General features: G+C 36.3%; 1 protein-coding gene across 4 annotated transcripts in view; it reads left to right on the forward strand.

Moving 5' to 3' along the window:
- Positions 1-371: 371 nt before the first annotated feature.
- Positions 372-24,685, forward strand: part of LOC101674189 (fibroblast activation protein alpha) — a 74,195-nt gene continuing 49,881 nt past the window's right edge. The window contains exons 1-7 of one of the 4 annotated variants that reach the window (XM_013051998.2): positions 372-621; positions 1,886-2,065; positions 2,395-2,479; positions 19,074-19,172; positions 20,121-20,215; positions 21,166-21,240; positions 22,747-22,799. In XM_013051998.2, the coding sequence (XP_012907452.1) occupies positions 2,060-2,065; positions 2,395-2,479; positions 19,074-19,172; positions 20,121-20,215; positions 21,166-21,240; positions 22,747-22,799 (413 nt within the window). In that variant the 5' untranslated portion in view covers positions 372-621; positions 1,886-2,059. Of the gene's footprint in view, positions 622-1,853; positions 2,066-2,394; positions 2,480-19,073; positions 19,173-20,120; positions 20,216-21,165; positions 21,241-22,746; positions 22,800-24,685 lie in introns of those variants that run through there. The other 3 variants (XM_013051996.2, XM_004743956.3, XM_013051997.2) reach the window with 3 other exon arrangements.

The raw sequence follows: 24,685 nt of genomic DNA on the forward strand, positions 1-24,685 counted from the left end.
AAGTTGAATTTGAATCACCAACCTTCCAAGGAAAAAAATAAACAAAACTAAGTAAACATTTCAGCCTCAAAATTTCCCCCCCACACTCACAGTTTCAACTTAAGTTTGTTCCACTTAAAGCACCCCAGTTTCTCTATAGAACCCATGAAATGAGTCTCTTGTGGACGCCCACACTTGGCTGCAATCCTAAATGGTCCTCAGACCAGACACATGTCGGTGCATTTTTAATTGCTAAAGCGAATAGTATCCATTTTAATTACACCCTCATCGTTTATTACAGTCACTCTTCAGAATGTGATGTCTTGGAAATAACACACTAAAAAGTACTTGTGGACTCTGGGGCTTTGGCAGGCTGGGACAGAACTTCTGAGAACATGCTGTGTGAATTTTCCAAAGGAGGCAATCAATCGAGAGGACCCACATGGAAGCTGTTCATTTGGAACCTAGCTGGTGGCGTTTATCTCTGATTTGAGGATCTCACAATCAATGGACATGCCTGCAAGTATGGAGCATAACATGGGTATTACTCTAAATCATTACTTCAGTTTGTAAAGAGCTGGTCCCATCAACTGCCAAAGAAGGAGGCTCATCTAGCATCCGGGTGGTTACATCTCTCTGCCAGTAAGTGCTTAATGACTCATTTTCCTCAACAGAATTTTCATGAGACTGGAATTCAGGGAGGGATGTCTGGAGAATGTCTGAAAGGAAGTTCACAAGCCACTGTCCTGCTGTTTGCTGGAGAAAGCCTCCCATGGTAGCCAGACCAGTTGATTAAAGCAAACAGCAACAGATTTCAGTATTGTTTCCTCATTACCTTCCATGAACAAATCATGAAATGTCTCCATGAAGTTTGTTTTCATTAGGTTGAGAACATCACAAATTTCCAGAAAAGAAAATCATTAGTGGAAAAACTAAAGGCAGAGTGGGTTAACAATTGTGTTTCTGTGGAACCACAGAATCTGAGTGTCTTTCACTGAAACCAGCCCGAATACTCCAAGAAATTGTTGTATGTATGTATTTTTTTAAAAAATCAGTCAACTATTTTTTCCCTGATCTGTCAAGTCGACCAATTGCTTTGGAATTGTATGGATTTAGCCAAAAGGAAATTTTATTTAAGACTTACTTCTGTTTTCAAATGTTTTTTTATTTGTTTTAGAGGTTTTATAATTACTGAATGGTCTTCTCTCTCAGAATATATTCTGAGATGGAAGCAAAAATATCACTTTTGCAAAGCCATTTCCATTCTTCCAAAGGTCTGCTGGTATATTATTCTTACTGATCTTTCCATCTTTCTGGCCTGTGCATATACACCTAACCCATACTAAATTTCGCCAGATGGCATTTTATTTCTTTAAAGTAAAGCAGTCGTGGGTTTAGACAGTTGAATTTTTAAACTTCTGTATTTACTGAAAGTGCATATGGTGCTATATGGACAAAGAAATTGTGCTGAAAGAAAAACATTTCTGCCCGCAAGTACCTCATAATCTCCCAGAGGAAGAAAAATGTGCAGTTATGTGGTGTATGTCTCACAAAATCTTATCTGGCTTTAATTTTCTTTCTCTGCTAAAAAAATAGATATAAGTATATTGTGTATACCTGGAAGTTATACTATTTAAAGTTCTTCTTTTGGTTACAAATAAAAAGGTTACACACAATACAATCGCTTGCCCAAGGGATCCATGAGTGATTTCTAGAAGAAAATGAAACATAAACCTGAACTTGTTAAAAAAAAAAACAAAAACAAAAACTAAAACTCTGTATGTCAACGTAAGCAGATGTTGGTGTAGAATTTACAAGGATGAGAAGGCTATAAAACCTCTCTTGAGCCACTCACAGTTCATTTCAAGGCCAAGAACGCCCCCAAAATCTGTTTCTAATTTTACAGAAATCTTTTGAAATTTGGCACGGTATTCAAAAGTCCGTGGAAAGAAAAAAACCCTTGTCCTAGCTTCAGCTTCCAACTCTGAAGAGCGACTTGCTTCTTTTCAACGGTTTTCACAGATCCAGTGACCCACGCTCTGAAGTCAGAATTAGCTAACTTTTAAAAACATCTGGAAAAATGAAGGTTAGTATATGCGGCCTCAGGTATTGCTAAAGGAGGAGGGCCGGCTGAGTTGAGTTCGATCACAGTTTTCTATTGTTTAGAAGGTGAGGATTTGTACATAAGTATGTACTTCCTGGATTGGGTTGGGATTGGGAGATTGTTCTAAATATACTGTAGAAACATTTGTCCTTGCAGAGCTGGGAGAATTCCAGCAATTATAGCCAGATCAGTGGAAAACAATCAAAGGCTTTGTGGGGAGGGAGGAAGAGGATTTAGGTGTAAACAAAATCTTGCCATTTCTACTATTTAACAGAAACTGTGTATATGTCAATTTTCTCTGTTTTATGTAGACATGGTTAAAAATTGTATTTGGAGTTGCTACCTCCGCTGTGCTTGCTTTATTGGTGATGTGCATTGTCTTACGTCCTTCAAGAGGTAAGAATTTTCTCTGATTTGCTCTCCCTGCTTAGGATAGCTCCGAAAGTGCACTAACTCATGGTCACAAGTGATGGACCATTTCCTAAGTGCTTATTTCCCAAAGTAAGTCTGTTATTTCTAAGAAGACATATAAGCTCACAGATATGTTCTTGAGCAACCAGAAATACTGAGGAATTTAAGGCACGAGTAGGAAGAGATTCCCAGTATTACTTCAGCAATAGAAAAACCGAAGCACTATTCCGTATCACCCCCACACCCCCCACAATATCTGCTAAATTGCAAGTTTGGACAGGCCTTTAGAGAAAATATTTTTAACATAGCTTTTCATTATTGGATTGCCTTATGGAAAGTAAAAATAAGTAAGAATAGAAAAGTCACAACAGAACCTATAGAGTTGTGTTATGAGACTTTCCAAACATGCACGGAGGCAGTGGCAAAAACAGATCTCAGGAGTAGCTACAGAAAAGGTGAAATTGTTGCTTTAGATGCAGTAGCAATGATAGATCAGATTAGAAGACTATTATGAAGCAGACATTATGTTTATCGATAAGTGCATCCTTTCAGAAGGTTAACATTGATCTCGATTTGCTATAAGTTGGAAGATACTATGAACTGATATTGATGCTAGTTTGAATTTAAATTAAGACTCTGTCCACAAATAATCCAGTGATATTAGGGAAATAGGTTCTTAGGAAACAGTTAATGAAGAGAAACTCAAATTTTAAAACAGGAAAAAAGTATAACAAAAACAGTTCTGGTGCCTTGGGGTCTAGGGAAAGAGGGAAAGTTTGTAATAAAATGTTGAAGGCTTATGATAGCTAAGGTGGGAAATATTTTTGGTTACAGACTGATGGTAAAGGAAGATCAATAGTAAGCTTTTAGCTAAAAAATAATCTGTTGCTTTAAAAAATGAAATATAGAAAAATATTTCAAAAAATTCAAATGCTAATTTTCACACAATTACAAAATGGAGAAGTTAATAAGATGCAAGCAGTGTTCTTATATCTTTGGTGTTCATCTTTAGTCCTTATTTCTGCTCTCTGCTGGTGTTCAAGGACTCTTAGGCTGCTGAGATATGTGTGTGTACATCCATATTTTTCATGGTTTTTCAAGTTAAAATTGTTTTCAGAGCAGTGTCTCACCTCAGTGGTTTAGGGCCATATTTCCCTCATACCATATGAGTATCTGTCAGGTGGTAGGTTAAGTCTAATTGTATTGAATGCTAATCCATTCAAAATTAACTCTTTGTTTGGGAAGAAATTTGCCAGTACTTGAAATTTCGCTCCTCAAAAATTAATGTTCTGAGAATAAAAGCGTGTGGAAATTATTGTGAGTTTATCCCATGTCCACAGGCAAGATTGGATTGCAATGGGCACTTTGGAGTTCAAGCCATCATTTTAAATGAGAAACATACTATAGTTACATATTTCTAAAATGTATATAAGTATATAGGACGTAGAAATTTGTGTAATTATGTACAATCTCAATCCTTACCTTCTTCCCAAGTGTATACATGTATCCTGTACACATAATACATGTTATAAAGTACATATAGTATAAAGTCCCTGTCATTTGTAACATAGTTTTCTGTTTCAACAAATAGGATTATTCTCAGAGAAAAGTAATTTCCTGAAAGAGTCAAATAATCAAATTAACTTCATATGAAATTTTAGTACTCACTGAGCAACAAAAAAATCACTAAAAAGCGGAGGTTTGTATCTTTTCTATCCATAGTATCATTCTGTTTGTTGAGAACTTCTCCAATGCCACTTGAATAACTTGTACATAGGACTATTCATCACTCCATTTCCCGAGCAGGACCAGGGTTGAAACCCTCCTTTCCAGACGTCTGTGTCCATGCAGCCCTGCTGCTAATTAGAGCGCATCTTCTGATCTCCCTCCTGTCTTCACACCCCACTCCTTTCCCAGGTTTGGAGCTTCCCTCTCACCTCTGCCCAGTGCCTGGTGAGAACAGCATCTAAGGTACTAAGGCAGGAGAAGGGAAGGAGGAACAGAGAATTCAACGCCAAGTAAGCTTCCAGTTAGCCTTCTCACACTTCCTCAGAAATCCCATTACCTCACATTGGCCTTAGGTGCCCTCATATTCTTAGCCCAGGATTTCTGTGCCAGCGTAAGAACAGTTGTCCTTTGAGAAACCTAAGGACTCACTTAAGAAAACTCGGTTCACTTATTTATTAGTGAAGTAAATCCCACCAATGACCTGCCCATCATTGTGACAGATGCTGGGGAAAGAAAGGTGCAGTGGTCTAGATATCCTTGTGAAAAGAAAGTTTAAAAACCCACTCTGGGGGCGCCTGGGTGGCTCAGTGGGTTAAGCCGCTGCCTTCAGCTCAGGTCATGATCTCAAAGTCCCGGGATTGAGTCCCGCATCGGGCTCTCTGCTCATCGGGGAGCCTGCTTCCTCCTCTCTCTCTCTCTCTGCCTCTCTGCCTACTTGTGATCTCTGTCTGTCAAATAAATAAATAAAACCTTTAAAAAAAAAAAAAAAAAACCACTCTGGAGGCATGGTTATCACCACCAGAGAGGATTTCTGCCATTCCCCACCAGGTCCTGGTGAAAGAGCATGAGAGATGGGCTTTTCCACATAGGGAGAAGGTCCTAGGAAGACCAGCCTCAGTTCTAAAAGAAATGTAGAGGAATTAGGCAGGATTTTAGAACAAATAGGAAAATATAGTGGTGAAATGAAAAAGATCCATTTAGATCCTCCACATAATAATAAACATAAAGGACAACTGTTTTTGGAAACTTCCAAAATTTCCCATTTTTATTTTCACCAAACAGGAAGCACATATGAGTTTCTGTTCTTTAGTCCCAGGCCATCCCCTTGACCTCAGTCTACCCCTGTTCCACAGATGTCTTTTCTAGTCTTCTGCCTCTGTTCACTTTCTCTTGTCTTCCAAAGCATCGCTCCACTTCCCCTGTGAAGATGCAACCAGGCCAAGAACGGACACTAACCTCCACACCTTCCCCTTATTTTTGCCAACCTCTGAAATAAATGCACAGATCTTGTTTTAAGGGATTTCATGATACACAAATACACAAAAAATTGGCATTGGAAAGTGATAGATGTTCCAGAATTTCATAAGTAAATTCTATATGGCCTTCCCTCACAATTTATAGTCTCTCAATTCCTGGACGGGAATTTGTGAAATTTGTGTGTGAAGGGACATGTAAAAGCATGAACAGCCTTCCCCTTGACTTCTGCTGAGTGCAGAGCTCCCCACATGATGATAAGCAAATGCTCCATAAGTATTAGCTGTTATTTTTTATGATTTAACATAAAGTGGTTGCTGAAATAATGACAGCTAGAATTTTATTGTGATCTTCATCCTAACAGACATGTAACACAAAGATGGCAAGTGGGCCTTCCTGTGCCATGTATTCCAATTTCAACAATGTTCTCTATTCTGAGAGTAGGGAGTTTTACCCCCGTGTATCATTCCTGCTCCTAACCCTCACCTCTTGGCTCGAAAACAAATATTTTTCAGAAACTTTTGCTTGCAAGGCACTCATATAGGATACTAACAGCTCTGACGCAAGAACAAGAGAGAAAAAGGAAGTCAGAGATGGGACAGAGGATAAACCTGAAGGAAAGAAAAAAAAGAGAGGGAATGCGGCGGGGGCGGGGGGCAACGGGAAGTTCTCCTGGGCAGTGCTTCTAGTACCTCTCAGTGAAAGGAGAACCACTGTTAGTACCTTGTTAGTCCTCCTCACACTTTTTCAGAAATCCCATTACCTCACATTGGCCTTCGGTGCTCAGATCTCCCTGGAATCCTTGGTTTACTTTTAAACATTTTGCCTTTTACAGTTGTTTTGGGTTTGCAGTGTTTTATACAAATTCATATAGGTGCTAATTTTTAAAAATCAGATTTCACATAAAATTCTTAGATGTTTGACTCCTTTTGAAATGTTAGTTCGGGCAGCATTGGACCCATGGTAATAGTTGAGAAGTATGTGCTATCTTTAGGTGGGCAATGCATTCTCCAGTCTGCTGCAGACCCTACCACTTTGTAATTTATTGTGCTCAAGCTTCCACATTCATTTACAATATCTGCCTTTCTAGAAACAGTTGGCTTTTTAAAAAATATTTTATTTATTTATTTGAGATAGCAAGCAAGAGATAGCACAACTAGGGGGGTGGCAGAGGGAGAGGAAAAGCAGGCTACTCGATGAGCAGGGCGCCCGGTGCGGGGCTCAATCCCAGGACCCTGAGATCATACCTGAGCCGAAGGTAGACGCTTGACCGACTGAGTGACCAAGGTGCCCCAAGTAACCTTTGGACTGGAAGAGGTATATGATTCCTCCAAGGATTGAAAATAACAATCTACTCTATATGAAAAGCCTGAAATGAGCAGCCCAGAGTTATCCAATACCGACAACGTCCAATCCACAGTGGCCCCTAGACATGTCCATTATTTGTCCAGCAATTATTTGTTAAACACCTTCAAATACCTGCTACCAGTCTAGGGCATGAATGGCAAGGTCTCCATCCTTAGGAAAGAGCAGTCTGATAAAAAGCAAGTAAAAAAAATATATAAGATATTTCAAATTCCTTAAAGCGTTATATAGAACACGTAGAGTAAAGGTTGTGTTAGACCTCTAGGGCTGCCAGAATGCAATACCACAGACCGAGTGCCTTCAACGGCTGGCATTTATTTTCTCATGGTTCTGGAGGCTGGAAGTCTAGGATCAGGGTACAGACAGGTTTGGTTTCTTTGGAGGCTTCCCTCCTTTGCTTGTAGATGGTCACCTTCTTGCCATGTCCTCACACGGCCTTTTCTTCATGCACACATACTCGTGGTGCCTCTTCCCCTTCTTGTAAGGTCACCGGTTATACTGGATTAGGACTCCATTATTATGATTTCATGTAATCTTAATTATGGGCCTCCTTAAGGGCATGGTCTCTAAATACAGCCAGATTGATGGTTAGAGCTATGGTCTTTGAATTTGGGGGACACAATTCAGTCTGTAATGAAGCTCGTCCAAGAGGCTTCTGTGAGATGATGTTTGAGCTGAGACCTTAAGGACAGAGAGGACACAGTCCTCAATGCAGGGATAAATCCTCAGTGCAGAGTAAAATGCCGGCAAAAAGTCCCTGAAGCAGGCAAGTGAGTCCAGGGAGCCAAAAAGAGAATGGTAGCTGCGAGGTCAAGTTACATAAACAAGTTAATACAGGAAAATATGTGTATACACATATATATACACATACATATGTATTTATGCACACACATATAAAAAATTTGTAGCGATTGCTTACTTAACTAGGTAATGCCCTATACAATTCATTCCAGGAGATAGCTGAAACCATAGACAATTTAGATAGAACAGAAATCACTATTTTGCAAGAAGAAATATAATTTAGAATGTCTGCATGTAGAAATCCACTGGTGTTATTTTTGTTATTACTACTATAACCTCAGTTATCACTTTTTGTAAAAATAAGATACATGTGAGGCAAAATCATCTTCAAAGGAGATATGAATATGTTTTTAAGGTTTGAAATTTTCCCAGTATCAACATTCAGAACTGTAAAACAGATTCCCTCAAACATTTTGAGGGTTTAAAGCTTATTTTTTCACTGTTGTTTTGGAGGAAATCTGGGGAAGTCTGAAGGGTTGAAGAAAAGGTTCAGGAAGTTCACAGCATAAAGGAGCCTTTGAGTTGAGTGTAAATGAATCAACTTTGCAGATTACATTTCCGTAATTTGCACTTGGATTTTAAAATCACAGAAAATGAATCTTGGCAAACTTTCTCCAAGTTTTGCCAAATTCTAAATAATATAGAAAATAATCCCAGTCTTTGGATGAGTCCCATAATGCAGAGGAGTTTACCTGTCTCTGATTTCCAAAGCGAATTGTTTTACAACTTACACAAGAACATCTAGTCATAGACACACCTTGAAAAAAAAAAAAGTTCTAAAGCTCAGATCGGGGATGTGTAATCTGGGATAAAAAAGTTTTTAAGAATGAGAGACCTCAAAATGAGTTTTAAAATATATTGTAATAATTAACACAGTAGGCACAAATTGAAATGAGCTTTCCATAAGATAATCAGATACTAGTAGTCTTTTGTTAAAAATTTACTCCCTATTTATATGTAGAGGAAAGAACTATTTTTAATTTCAGTATCCTTGTAGTAGTATGTAGTAAAAACTGAATAACTTACAGCTGTTATTAACTTTTATTTCTATTAATCATAAGAATAATATGATTGTTTAGCATCTAAGTTAAATTTTTTCATACATACTATGATTTTATACTCAGTAGAAAACCTGATGTGATAGAATTCTTTAAAGGAATTGAATAGATATACAATGGAATATTACTCAGCCATCAAAAAGAATGAAATCTTGCCATTTGCAACAACATGGATGGAGCTAGAGGGTATTATGCTACAAACATGTCACAAGAAAAAAATTACAGACCAATATATCTTATGAAAATAGATGAAAAAATCCTCAAGAAAATACTAGCAAACCGAATTCAGCAACATCTAAAGGATTGTATACCATTACCATGTTTACTTTATTGAAAGAATACAAGATTGGTTTAACATCCAAAAATCAATTACTCTGATAAACTTCATTAATCGAAAAAAAAGAACAAAAACCACATGGTTATCTCAATAGACACAGAAAAAGAATTTAACACAATCTAGCACCCTTCCATTATAAAAACACTCAGGAGACTAAAAATAGGAGGAATGTCCTCTATTTGATAAAGGACATCTATAAAAAACTTATAGCTACAATGCAGTGATAAAAGATACAGTGCTTTCCCCCTAATATTGAGAACAACACAACATTTCTGCTCTCAACAACTTCTGTTCAATATTTTTGGTGGTTGTACCATGGAAATTAAGTCAGAAGAAGAAATAAAAAGTACCCAGACTGGAAAGGAAGAAGTAAAACTATTCCTATTTGCAGATTACATAATCTGGTTTATAGAAAATCTCAGAGAATTCACCAAAAACTATTCAAACTAATAACAACTTTAGAAAAGTTACAAGACACAAAATCAATATATAAAAATCAATTACAGGGGCACCTGGGTGGCTCAGTGGGTTAAGCCGCTGCCTTCGGCTCAGGTCATGATCTTGGGGTCCCGGGATCGAGTCCCGCATCGGCCTCTCTGCTCAGCAGGGAGCCTGCTTCCTCCTCTCTCTCTCTCTGCCTCTCTGCCTACTTGTGATCTCTGTCTGTCAAAAAAATAAATAAAATCTTTAAAAAAATAATCAATTACAAAAACAAAACAAAAATAAATAAATAAAGACCAACCCCCCCCCCCCGAAATCAATTGCATTTCTATACATTAGGCATAAACAATACAAAAAGATATAACTAACAGAAAAACATCCTACATAAACTTAATAATCAGAAAACTAAATATTTTTAATATTCCAGTACTCCCTAAATTTACCTACAGCTAACTATAATTCTTAAATGTTATTCTTACCCAAATCCCAAATAACTTGCAGAAATTGACAAGCTGAACCTAAAATTCGTATGGAAATGAAAAGGACCCAGAATAGCTATCTTGAAAAAGAACAAAGTTGGAGGAATCACACTTGCTTATTTCAAAACTTACATAATCAAAATAGTGTGGTCCCTGCATAAGGATACACATATAGATCAATGGAATACAATTTAGAGTCCAAAACTAAAGCCATATATATATATATACATATATATATATATATATATTAGATTTATTTTTGTAAGGGTGCCATAACAATTTAATGGGGAAAGTATTTTCAACAAATGTTTTTAGGACAACTGGATATCTACACTCAAAAGCAATGACAACAACAACAACAACAACAAAAACCATGCTAGACTTCCTTCCTCATACAATACATAAAAATTAACTCAAAATGGATCAGACTTAAATGTAAGAGCTAAATCTATAAAAGTGTTTTTTTAAAGATTTTATTTATTTATTTGAGAGAGAGAGAGAAAAAGAGAACATGAGTGGGGTGAGGGGCAAAGGGAGAAGCAGACTTCCCGCTGAGCAGAGATCCCAATGTGGGGTTTGCTCCTGGGACTCCAGGATCATGACCTGAGCCAAAGGCAGACACTTAACCTACTGAAGTACCCCTAATCTATAAAAGTGTCCCTCAATCTACTAAAGTCTTAAAACATAGTAATGAATCTTCATGTTCTTGGGTAGTCAGTTTCTTAGATATGACCAATAGCACAAGCAACAAAAGAAAATGTACATACATTAAACTTTGAAATTCAATGCTTTGGGTTTACAAAGGATACCACCAAATAAGTGAAAAGAATGCCCACAAAAGGGGAAAAAAAAGTTTTCAAATCATATATCTGATAAGGGACTTGCATCTAGAATTTATAATCAAAAATAAAATCAATAATAAAAAAGCAAATAACCCAATTTATATATGGACAAAAGGATAGACATCCCCCTCAAAAGAAGGCATACAAAGGTATAAGCGGTATACAAATGACCAATAAGCACAAGAAAAGATATTTAGCATTATTAGTTATTAAGAAAATATAAATCAAAACCTGAATGAAATACCAGGAATGAAGTTGTAGGTCGAGAAATTAGGCATCCATTATAGTCTACCTAGTGAGAAATGGCTTGGCCTTGGGGGTGCAATAGAAATGAAGAAAAGCAGACAGCGTTGAGAGAGATTTTGGAGACTGATTTGGGTCTTGGGTATTGGACAAAGGCAGTAAGGTATGAGGGTGGTCAAGGATAACTCCCAGGTATTTGAGTTAAGAACTAGACAGATGATAGTGCCATTAACTTAGAGAAGTCTGGAGGGACAACATGGAATTCTTTTAATCTTAGCTTTCAACATATTGATTTTGAAATGCCCAAGAGGTATGCAAGCAGAGATGTTAAGGAGGAGGTTTAATAGGTCTGAAATCCAGTGGGGGTCAGGTGTAGCAGCGATGGTGGAGGAGAGTCAGCCCAAGGGTATGTAATAAAAATCCTGGGAGAGTGAAATGGTTGAGGAAAGTGGTTCTTCAGACCCCAAGAACACCAATACGAGCCACACCAAAATCGAAAGTAGAAACTATAGGAAACTGAGCTGGCAAAGGAGACTGAGTGAGCCTTCAAAAATAGACAAGGCTTGCTTTCACCTTCAGGGTGAAATGCTCATAAGCATTGCTTCCAATGCTTCCAATGCTCTACTGCTCCTATTCTTATGCATTATGTTAACCCTATCTGCTCATCTTCAAAGCTTTAGAGATTTTGGAAAAAATGCCAAAATCAAAATAACATAGCACAGGACACCTGGGTGACTCAGTCGGTTAAGCACCTGCCTTCAGCTCAGTTCATGTCCCAGGGTCCTGGGATCGAGTCCCACATCGTTGTGGGCGGGGAGGGGGGGCAGAAATCCTTGCTCAGCCGGGAGCCTCCTTCTCCCTCTGCCTGCTGTTTTCCCCCACCCCCATCCTCTCTCTGTCTCTGTCTCTCTCTCTCTCTCTTTCTGACAAATAAATAAATAAAACTCTTAAAACATAAAATAAAATAACATAGCACAACAGTCACATAATACACAAATAGACTTTTAAAAACCTGACAATTCCCTTGACTTATGTTGTACACTGTTATTTGTACAAAGAACCATGGAAAATGCTTTCAGAAACTGGGAGATATTACATTCTTCAGTCACCTCTTTGCTTTGATGAATCTCAAATTGCCTCATTTTCTCTTAACCTACATTTTAAGGTGTAATTATTCTAACCTCTTGTGTGTTGCTTGGTTCCTGACCTTACTTCTGTGTTTGTTTTCTTCTTCTGTTTTTGTTTTGATGTGTGCTTTCACTTTAAATCCCAATATAGTGATAAAAGGCCAACCTCTAAGATCAGATGGAGTAGATTTAAACTCCATCTCTGTTATGTATTAGGCAAGTTATTTGACTTCTCTGATTTCCACCTCCTAATCCGTAAAATGGTGTTAATAAAAGTACGTATGTCCAAGAGTTGCTGTGAGTATTTAATGGGACTGATCCATGTAGCGTGCTTATTACTTATAAGAACTTAGTAAATTTTACTGATCTAAAGATCACTCGGATCTATTTTTTTCGGAGTTGTCAGCCTTTGTTGAAATATAATATTAGTGTGTAAGTAGTATATCTCACACCCTAGTATTTTCTACACTTTCGCTTGTGGCAGTCACTCCATGTGATGAGATGGCTGGAGTTCATGCTTTCTCCCAGACAGCATCTCTGCGGAGCCCACAGAAGCACAGGTGTGGTGTGCCTGGGAGCTCCAGTCACCTTCTCCGAGGTGGCCCGTAAGCATTGCTTCCAAACCGAGTTCGAGAGTGAGAACAAAATGACCTGCCAGCTATTTGTGTGCCCCACTTAATAAACCATATTTTCTCATTTGGTTTATGATGGATATTAGAGCTAACATCAGATGTCAGCTGATGTTATTTTTCAGGACTGGAAAATTAAATGATAGAAATAAAAACAATTTTAATAATGAATACACAAAGTTTTAAGAAAGACTTCAGAAAATAGTGAATCACTACTTATGAATCATTTCTGTTAATTGTAATTTCTTGGATTTGTAATTGAAATAATTTTCAGCGTTGCTTTTATAAGTTGAAAATGCAAATAATTAAAGTACAGTTCGTTAGAGTGTTTAGGCAGTGTATGAGTAACTTGTGCTAAAGGGACCAAATTGAATTTAAGGGCACTGTCAGGAATTCGGTATTAATCAAGTGAATGTCAGTTACGTGTAGAGGAGAGATGTGCTTTCAGCATTCATTTGTGTTTCTCAGTTATTTAAAGTTAAAAAATTATGGATGTCAAAACTACACTTCCACAACAATTGGAAGATTATGTTTCAAATTAAAACATTATTTGGAAAAGGGCATGGAAATCTATTTATTTATTCCGTAACTATTAGTGGAATATCTTTCAAGTGACTGAAACTTGTTTAGTGTGATTGATGCCATGGAGTGGCCCTTTGCATTGACTTACACACATACACACACGTTAAACCACTAGACAACAATGACCTCTCTGCTTTCCCTGCAATCTTCCTTTAATCTAATCGGGGGCAGAATCAGTCTCCTTACCTTTTCTTCATTCTTCAAGGATCAGCAGAAGGAATATTCCTAAAGAAGAGTCCATTTGGACAGAGCCTCAAAACAATGAGCAAGAGGACTATATAGGGGCAGAATGTTAAGGAAGACCATTAACAACCCTTGAAAGCCATGATCAACACTTGGTTATAGGGTGTCTGTGGATTGGTATGGAGGCCAACCCCACCCATGTACCAGGATTTTGTAGGCAAAGAGAGATTTCACTGATAGGCACAAGAGTTCACTGAATCAAGTAGATTCAATGAAATCACTAAATTGCAGAATCATCAACTGGGGGACTTGGTAAAAATAAAAGCTTTCAGGGTCTCAAGGCTCAAGGCCTAGAGGATTCCAGACTAATAGGTTTGAGATAAAGGCTAGGAATCTGTTTTTCAAAAAACACTCCAAGTGACTCCAAGGACTAATTTTCTTATACATTCTGTAAATGAAGACATGTCCAAGTAGAAGACTATATATATATATATCTATATATATATGACTATATATATATAGATATATATATATATATATATGAAATTCACAACATGGACGTAGGTAAAGAGTAAGGGCAGGCATATTTTTGTGGGAGAATTAATGAAAGTAAGTTAACATAAAATCTGTTCAGTTGATTTATTTCTTGATTCAACAAACATTTATCATGCTCCCACTCTATGCCAAGCAGTGTCCTGGCTACGGGGCATAAAATAGTCAGAAAAAACAAATACAGACTACTGTCATAGGTAAAGACCTATGCCTGATGCAGCTTGCATAAATATCGAGATGAAAACAGTTCATGTACAATAAATTTAGGAAAGTATTGAGTAGCAATAACCCAATGGCATTTTCATAGAGGCCAATGGAAGGCCATTTTCTGCTGGTAGCTGATAATAGGGTTTAACACTATAGTGTAGTAAAATATAATTATGTTTATGGTCTTTCTAGATGTGCAGAGAACTAAAACTTGGATTGGAAATTCTGAGTAAACTTCATGTTTGATAACTCATAATATGTGACCTAATGCAACTTCTCAGTACAGATATGTTACTCCATTGCATTGATGAACACTTAGTCATTTTCAGGAGAAAGAAAAGAATGCCTAAATTTATATTCTTCCCATTTGATTTGGTATTACTCTAATCCAAGTCTGGCTCTGGCATAATCACACTTTCCAAGCCCTGGCTACAGCACAGGTGAGGTTAAGAGTAATTGCCTACCCTAAATCTGTGCCATGAACTTTAGTTATTTCCACATCAGTATAGCTGGCTCCTCTGGATATGTTTTCTGTGCCTCCACTCATCTCTTCTTGGGTGTTGGTGGAGCTTATTATCATTATAGTAATCAGTAGTATAATTAATACATGTTTAAAATTGCTTTTCAGATATTTTGATTCATAATAGGACATATGCTAAGTTCTATATATAGATCATTGGCATTTATAGCTGCTACTAGGCACCCATTTAAAATAAATGACTAACTAGGAAGTAATACTAAATACACATTCATGTAACTTTCCTGGATAATCTGAATTAGAAGTTCTGACAGTGTATGTAACAAATCCCTAAAATCTTTTTGAGAATTCTGACAAGGATCAGCATGTTTGTTAATGATATGAAGAGGAAAATGAGTAGGTATTCTAAAAATAATTTGAAATCTAGTTTTTTAAACAAATTTTGTGTATCCATATATGTGATATTAGTACTAAGTCTATTTATGATCATAATTGTGGTATTTTCATTTACGGAGACAGAAGATGACCAAAATGTTCAAGCCCAACTGATGAATATCATGATAGTAATTATATATACTAACAGTCTAATCAGAAACAGCATTTCCCTTTCTGTGATTTTATTTTATTATTTTTAAAGAAGATTTTATTTATTTATTTGAGAAAGAGCATCCACAACCAGTGAGAGCAACAGGCAGAGGGAGAGGGAGAAGCAGGCTCCCTACTGAGCAGGGAGCCCGACTGGGGACTCAATACCAGGACCCTGGGTTAAGCAGATGCTTAACTGACTGAGCCACTCAAGCACCCCTCCCCTTACTGTGATTTTAGTACATATTTAAAAACAAAAACATTTCCAGTGGTCAAATGAGTGTTGGGGAAACACTGATCAAGAATATTTGGTAGGAGGTTGGGCAAAATGGGTGAAAGGGAGTGGGAGATACAAGCTTCCAGTTATAGAATGGATAAGTCACAGGAGTAAAAGGCACAGCATAAGGAACATAGTGAAATTGTAATAGCGAGGTATGAGGACAGATGGTAGCTACGCTTGTGGTGAACATAGCATAATGAATGTATAAACTTGTTGAATCACTATGTTGTACACCTGAAACTAATGTAACATTGTATATCAACTATGCTCAGATTTTTTAAAAAGGAAAAAATATGGAAAGAATACTGATAAGTTATGATAATAGCAAAAGCTGACATTTATTCACTTGTTACCATGTGCCAAGCATAGAGCTAAATGTTTCGTTTCAATTAGCTCACTTAATTTAACCTTCTAGAGAATTTCTCAGTTAAGCATAATTGCAATTAAGGAAAATTACATGCGAGGATATTTAAAGAGGAAGATCTAGTATGTAAGTCATTCACCATAATCAAAGCATAACTTAGGCTAGACAAAAAAGTAAATAAACAAAAGCAAATAAATAAGCCACCAAGGTTATATTTATTTATTGAATTAGATATCAAAAAAGTTCTCTAAAAAACAATTATCTAGGAATTTTTTGGTATTCACCATAAAGGGATTCACTAAATTGAAAATTTTTCATCTGTATGTTCAGGACTATGTAGATATAAATTAAATGTATCTCAAAAAGGAAAGTTATTTCCACTGCAAACAGTGTTAGAATTTCCCCTTAACTGTATTAGAAACAGATTGCAATTTCTTTTAGAAGAGGTAAGTGAAATTTAATTAAAATAATTCACAAGTATTCTAATATTATTATAGTAAAATGGTCTTTTATTCATTGAATAGCAATCATAAAATCAGTGATACAAATTTTACACAAGACCATTTAATTAAAGAAAGAACTTTTATTATGAATAATGGTATGACATGTACAACCTTACTTAGAATTAAAGAGAATATAAGAAAATGAATATCTTAAAAAATAGAATAACTTAATGTTATTATTTAGTGTCTTGCTGCAAAAGGGCTTACCAACCACCTGCATTCTTATAGCTACCAGAATAATTTTTAGTAAATGAAGAAAATAATTCAGGGTCCTAATTAAGCATATGGAGCATATATACATCAATATGAATCAGTTAAAATAGCAGAAGATGTATTATCCAGGTGGTCAATTAACTCTTATCACATGGTTGTACATTTATGTAATTGCAAGCTTATAAAGCATACGGAGTCTCGAATTTCAAAAGCTACTGTGGTAGGACTGGAAGTATTATGACCTTTTTCTCGTCCAGTCCTTTATAATATTACAGGTGAGCAAGGTGTGAAGCCAGAGATTGACTTATCAAAGCCCTATAGGATATTAGTAGTAGAATGATCCTGTAAAAAAAGAGGGCGTAAATACCATTCATCCATTCATCCATCCACCCTTTCTTCATTTTGTGTGTTCCTTCATTCAACACGCATCAGTTAAATGTTCATTATGCTGTAGATACTAGGGATGTGATGGTGAGCAAGACTAGACATGGTCCCTGGCTTATGATAACTATTTTGAGGATACAGTGGAAGGTGGAGAAATATTAATAAAACATTCACTCAAATACATAAAGATTACAAACCAAGGCAAATGTTGTTGGTTTTTTTTTTTTTTTTTTTTTTTTTAAAGAACATGATCTGTGGGGGCGCCTGGGTGGCTCAGTGGGTTAAGCCGCTGCTTTCGGCTCAGGTCATGATCTCAGGGTCCTGGGATCGAGTCCCGCATCGGGCTCCCTGCTTCCTCCTCTCTCTCTCTGCCTCTCTGCCTACTTGTGATCTCTCTCTCTCTCTCTCTCTCTGTCAAATAAATAAATAAATAATCTTTAAAAAAAAAAAAAAAGAACATGATCTGTGGTAAAGTATAACAAGGGAAGCAGATCTAAACCAGGGGGTCAGAAGGAGTTTCCCAGAGAAGTGACCTTATATTAAACATTAGAGCCTGAATAGAAGCAATGAGAGGGGAGAACATGGAAAAAAGGAAAAGAAGCCCTGGAGAAAGAAACGAGGATCTGAAGAACAGAAAACCCAGTCTGTTTGGACTCTAAAAAGAAATGAGAGAGAGAGTCAAGAAAGGACAGGAGGGCCATCCCAAACCAGCTAGGGTCTACCGTTTGGACAAACATTTTTGGTCTTTATTCCAAGAGTTAGGGAAAGCTGTGAGAGAGTTTAACAGGAGGATGAAGTTACAGCTCTCATCTTCGACAGTTTTATTTTTGCATGGGCAAATACCAGATTCACAAAAGCTATTCAAGGTATAGGACATTTTTCTAAGTTTTGGTTCTGTAAGTGATGGCCTAGAGAAGGGGTGGGGTGGGAGGGATGGAGAATGGCAATATGGGTGTGAAGGAGGACTGGAAGTTGGTTACCATACTATCCATCTGGTGTATCTGACTGTTTAGGAGCTCTGTAATGAATGTGTTCTGAGAATAGAGTCATGTTTGAAAAACACAATTGTTTTGGAAGATTCAAATATAGGTGAAATTGGCTTGTGGTTTCTGAGCTACCTTAGGTGGGGTTTTATATGGCAAACCTCTACTTCTAGAATCTTTAAGATCATCTGTATAGATGATGTGGCTTTTCTGTTTTGTGTTGTTGTTGTTGTTGTTTTCTGGCCCACTTTCTTTTTATAAAAATCCCAGTCAGGATAAGAAGTTATCTAGGTTCATTCATGCTTCCTCTCTTGAGATGTCTGGAGGTACAGATTTGGGCTGATCGCTTCTGACTGAAGGATATGCTAAAATATGTTGTTGATAAATCGGTAGTAATCCAAGCCAGGCATCTATGACAAAATACAATGAACTGCTTAAAAGACTGGGTTTTTAGGCTAGTCTGCAATCCCAACATTGCAATTGGGATTAACATTGCAATTGGGATTGCAGCATTGCACCACTGTCCCTGAATATTTTAATTTTTCTCTTCAGGAAATAAAATGCACATCAAAAGGGTTTTAAACTAAATCAAACACAGTGATTTACCAATGGCAAATATTTTCTTTTCTTTTTCTCTTTTCTCTCTGTCTCTCTCTCTCTTTTTTTTTTTTTTTTTTTTGAGAGAGAGAGAGGCATGCTCTCCTCAAGCAGGAGGGGGAGGGGCAGAAAGAAACTTATGCAGGTTTCACACTCAACATAGAGCCCCACTTGGTGTTTGATCTCACAACTCTGAAATCATGACCTGAGCCGAAACCAAGGGACAGTAGTTCAACCCACTGAGCCCTCCAGGTGCCCAGACAGGCTTTTCATTATATAAGACAGAACAAATGAGAGTCAGACTCAGGATTTATATAAGTTATTAATCATCTTTTTTGTAATTATGTTTCCGTTTCTCCCAAAGTTCACGACTCTGAAGGAAGTACAACAAGAGGACTCACACTGAAAGATATTTTAAATGGGACATTTACCTATAAAACATTTTTTCCAAACTGGATTTCAGGTAAGTGAATTACTTATTTACCTTTGGGGGTTTAAAAAAAAAATATGTGTTTTTGTTTTTATTTTTAGTGCCAACACATCTCTATGGTAACCGAAGCTACATCAGTTGAAATTTAAAGAAAGAGCAGTTACTTAGATAGGTCAAATGGCCACCAAACACCTTTGACAGAACCACTTGGACTGCATTTACCCAATAGTAGGGATGCCAGCTGGAGTTTCAGCAAGAAAGTAGGAGTTGAGAGTGCATTGCTAGAATGATCAGAGCGTGGTGCATTGTTCTTCAGAATGGGAGACATGCACCTATTTAGGAGAGGTCATAAGAATTTTACCAAAAGAGAACTTCCATTGTCAATCTGGATAATCTGAGAAATGGACAAATCCCACCCCGACAAAAAAATCTTTCCCGGGCCGTAACATTGATATTTTCATATAAGCTTCCAAAATAAGATATTGTCAAATAAGTCTAATCAAACAAACGGTAAGGTCGACTAAGTTGTTCATGACATTGTAGTTTATATCTAAGTACAACTAAACAAATTTGAATATTTTAATTTTTCTCTTCAGGAAATAAAATGCACATCAAAAGGGTTTTAAACTAAATCAAACACAGTCCAAATGTACTGTATTTTTTGTTGTTGCAAAACAAACATATCATTTTAAACTAGTTTGTCTTCTCTGTCACACAGAGAAAATTTTATTCCCAAGCACCCTGGGCTGGTCATAACAGGGCAGCGACTGGTAAACATGACATTTTTGTGGAGAATAGAAAAGAGCATTCCTTCCTCCCTTCCACTGTCAACTTATTATTTTAAATCTGACAAAGCAATGCCCTGGACAGGGAAGAAAAACAAAGTAAATCTGTGAAATAAGAGAGGTTTCTCTTTCTTGTAAATGTATTTCTTACTTAATAAGAAGATCATTTCAAGTTTGTTTTCCTTCTTGCTTAAAGGACAAGAATATCTTCATCAGTCTACAGATAATGACATAATATATTACAATATTGAAACAGGAGAATCATATACCATTTTGAGTAATGCCACCATGGTATGTATCCAACAACTCCTTCCTCCACAAAAACTTTGCCATCTCTTCACTGATCAAAAACCAGAGTCCCAATTCTCACCACTTGATCTGGACCCAACCTGCCTTCTCGGCTCCATCTCCCACTAAATTCTCAAATTCTCTTCTTCTAGTCACACTAGACAACTGCCCTTGCCTCCTCTCAATCACCTAGCATCTTTATTTCTCTGTGGAAAAAGTGTAGCAAGAAACAAGTGTCAAGAATTTAGTCCTTACAAGAGCCAAACCAAGGCTCCCATCCGGGTTCTTTTAATTCCTTAGTTATGGGAAATTACGTAAGATTCCTCACTATACCAGCCACGGTGTGTCTCATTTTTCTCTCTCTAAAGAGTAGGAAGAATAATCCCTCTCTGGGTTACTGTAAGAGGTAAGTGATGTAACATTAGAATGTGGTAGGATGGTGCCTAACAAGGATTACGTGCTCAATAAACAGGAGTGAGGAAATGTAGGTGCATGCTATTCTCTCCCCTCGGCTCTCAAACCTCCTGCTTTCTCCACCCTCAGAAGCCTGCTAATGTTTTAAAATCAAGCTCAGAGGATACTGTCCTCCTCTGTGCAATCAATAGTCCTCTCATTTGGATTTAAATGCTTCTTTTTTTAATACTTTTGCAATGCTGTATTTGTATCTCTTTAACAGAACTTTCTAATTTGCAATACATTACTTATTTTCAAGTTTAACATCTTAAGCGTCTAGAAATCACAGAGTATGTCCTATTTCTCACATCGTCCTCCCATAGTGTTCAATAAATGTCTTTGTATACAGTAAGTACCATGTAAACGTTTTTAAAAATTACATTGAAAGCATATGTACGTAGGAGTATATCAGTTATATGATATCCTTTTAAAAATACACATTTACATGGGTCTGGGTATTTTTCTTTTCTGTATTCTAATCAACTTCTTTATAATTTCAGAAAAGTGTGAATGCTTCAAATTATGGCTTATCACCTGATCGGCAATTTGCATATCTAGAAAGTGATTATTCAAAGGTATGGACTATTTAATTTGGGTATATATGTCTATATCTCTTACTAATCCACAGTTTGGCTTATAAAAGTGAGAGGAAGTAAGAGTACATTTTTATATCTAAATATTCAAGAAGTTAATGTGGATTCTCGATGAGTCCCCAAAACATAACTGAAGCATATACAAATATTCAGAATTTGGTGTACTTATCTGGCTATTATCCAGTAATAGAAACTACATCCCTGTGGGGTGGGGGTGTGCTGCATTTTGGGGCACTGTTATTGTCAGAAATGGGAGAATTATACTTGTATTTCTAAATCTATTTGATTCCATAAATCATTAGTTAATTCTCACACATTTTGATCTTGTGAAAATTTATTATTATTGAAAATGGGAAAATCAAGGTGTAGCTTATTTAACTCACTACCTCAAATAAGATAATATACAAGCAGTGGTAGACCAGGGTTTAAATCTCTGGTCAAAAGCCTGGAGTAGGAGTATCCCACTAAACCATAACCATTTACCCTTATTTAATTTCTTGTTCCTGAATGAAATTATAGAAGGAAGTTAATTATCTTATTTTTTCTAATTATGCAACATCAAGATAATTATTTTTTTGCAAGAAAGCAAAAGAATTTATTATCAAATTAAACTTCTAGTAATTACTTTCAGATAGACAAAGTCATTACTTTTAGATAGGTGAACTGCCATTTTTCATATCCATTGTGAGATGTAAAACTCTCTTAATATACAGAATGAATAGTTAAACTTTCCTCTCCCCAGCTGTTCTGTCTGCTGATTATTTTCCAATGAACCAGGTCCTGATCACTAACAATCTTTAGAAAGACACGTTTCAACCAGTTGGAATTTCTTTGCCAAGAGTTTGAAAGCTCTTTTAAGAAGCAAAATCCAAAATAATACTTGTATTATTCACTAACCACAGGACAAATATACTTCATGAGAAAAAGAGTAGGTTGGTTTTTTTTTTTTTAGGAGGAATTATAAACTACATATCTTCTCTTTATTTTTCAATTTCTATTATTTTTTAAAAGTATTATATTTGAACAAGGCAAACATTTTGTAACAAAACTCTGTGTTGAATGAAATTCTTTACTTAATTTTAGAGGTTATCATTGTAATGAACACAAGTGTAGGGTAGTCCTTATGGCCATGGAGATCATAGAGGTTTCACTTCAATCAAGGTAAAGCATAAAGGGAAAATTCTTAGGAGACAGTGTGTCAAAGAAAAGCTTTTTATATTAAGAAATGTCTTCGGATATGCTTTTTATGGAGTGAGGGTTGAATCACTGCTGAGATTAGTTTTGGAACTTAGACAAACAGCACAAAAGTCCACAGTAAAACTCTTTAAATGAAGACTCTTTTGGAATTGAAACATATCCTTCCTGGTGCCTTGTGAAAATTGTCATCTTATAATTTCGATTCTTGAGTTGAGTGATTTGTGATGATACATTACTAAGATAAGCTTTTTAAGAATTGTCATTTGTTTTCATATCTCTTCTCTCTGACAGCTTTGGCGATACTCTTATACAGCAACATATCACATCTATGACCTCAATCATGGGTAAAATTTCATGATTTCATGTCTATTTATTCATACTACTTACATCTATTATAGTTTTCAACCTAAGTTCTGATTTGAAATTAAGACAACATTATCTTGTTACTGATCTCAGTTTCTTACTTCTTTACAGTATGTGTGTACCCATACAACTTAAGAAATATCGTTATGGAATATTTACCTATTTTTATTTGACTAATATTTTATATTTGTACACACAACGCAGTTTTATTTTCCCTACTTCAGAACTCCCATTAATGAAAGTAAATGTATGTGCTCAAAGTACAAACAGGCATGGGAATGATACATTACTTTCTGGAGAGTAGCTACTTCATTGGAAGGAAGCAGAACGAAAGGATATGCAATAGTTGTGCCTAAACACATAATCCCTTAATTGTTGTACAATTAATTGTTTTTAAAATTGCAAAATGTAAATATTTCTTAAATTTAGGTTGTAGATAAGTTGTCATCTACTTATATTATTTTCTTTATTTATTTGTAATGCTTATTTGAAATATTTGCAACTTAAAAGAAAAAAACAATAAAGGACTGAGTAGGTAGGCAAAAGACCTAGGGAAAGAATTCCTGGCAGAAGGAATAACGTGTAAAGACCCAAAGGGAAGGGAGAGAATGAGAGCGTTCCAGAAACTCAAAGTAGGTCAGTTCAGTTGAAATTGAAGAAGGGCATGCTGACTAGTGAGAGGTGGTTTTAAGGTTAGGAAGGAGCTGGGTCCAGGAAGCAGGGGCCAAATAATAATGAGGAAACCATTAAGAAGAGTTTAGATGCTGTTCTAATGACAATAGGGAATCACTGAAGAGTTTTAAATGGGAAATGACATGATCAGATTTACACTTTAGAAAAATCACTCTAAGTATGGACAATGAATAGGTTTAGTTATTCATCTTAATGTGATATCCTATTGCCGTTATATAAAAGGGAAAAATAATTATATGGCTTGAAGAAGTATTGAAAAGTTTTATGGTCTATTTCCTCTTTTGTCCAGCAAGCGTAGAAAAATAGAAAAAAAAAGTCTACTTGTTTTAAATGTTCAGAAAGGAATAACTCTGACCTTAAACGGTCAAATGAAAAAATAGGAACTGCTGCATAAAGTAGAATCTGAAGTCATTTAATGGACTCTGAGTCTTTCTCTTGTCTGTATCCACATCATCACCAAATTCAAAAAGTATTTGTTGAACCTACTAAGTGAAAAGCATATGTGGGAGAGACACACATGAACTTAAGGCACTGAGCCTAATTTCAAGAAAACTTGAAACTAGTGAAGTAAAAACCTCAGTCTTAGATCAGCACAATTTCTTGAGGCTTTAAACCTTTCCTTTTATTTCTTTTAGTTATTTTGAAATTCTCCATGTCCTATCTATGCTGAGGTTCAACAAATTAAACAGTTCCAAAAGAAGATGACAATACTAATATTTTAATTATGGCTTGTATAAGCTTTATGGCCCAGAATCATTTTAAATATTTAGCTTTCCTTCTTTCTTTTCTCTTTCTTTCTTTCTTTTCCTTCTTTCTCTCTTTTCTGCACAACTGTCTAATTTTCCAGACTTTTTTTTTTTTTTAGTCAGGTAAATATAGCATAATTTAGGAAGTGACAGATGACAAATATGCTGAGATTCAAGGCAAGACCACAAAGCACTAATTCCAAGTTTTGTATGTGCCTCTGAAGAGTCTATAAAAATCTACCACAGAGCAAGTAAAGATGCTTCTGGTTTCAAGCATAGGAAGGAGTACTAAGAAGATGACAGCCTTTGTAAGCAGCCTCCTCCACTTTCTCTCATAGCGTTAGTTATTTAGAAAACAGAAAATGGCAGCTGCGGTGACATGACAGTCATGAAGATACTGTGTGCTCAGATTTTTCAGCTTGGCTCTG

Source organism: Mustela putorius, unplaced genomic scaffold (assembly GCF_011764305.1).
Source record: "Mustela putorius furo isolate JIRA1106 unplaced genomic scaffold, ASM1176430v1.1 tig00003869_pilon_pilon_pilon, whole genome shotgun sequence".
In the NCBI taxonomy this organism is placed as follows: domain Eukaryota; kingdom Metazoa; phylum Chordata; class Mammalia; order Carnivora; family Mustelidae; genus Mustela; species Mustela putorius.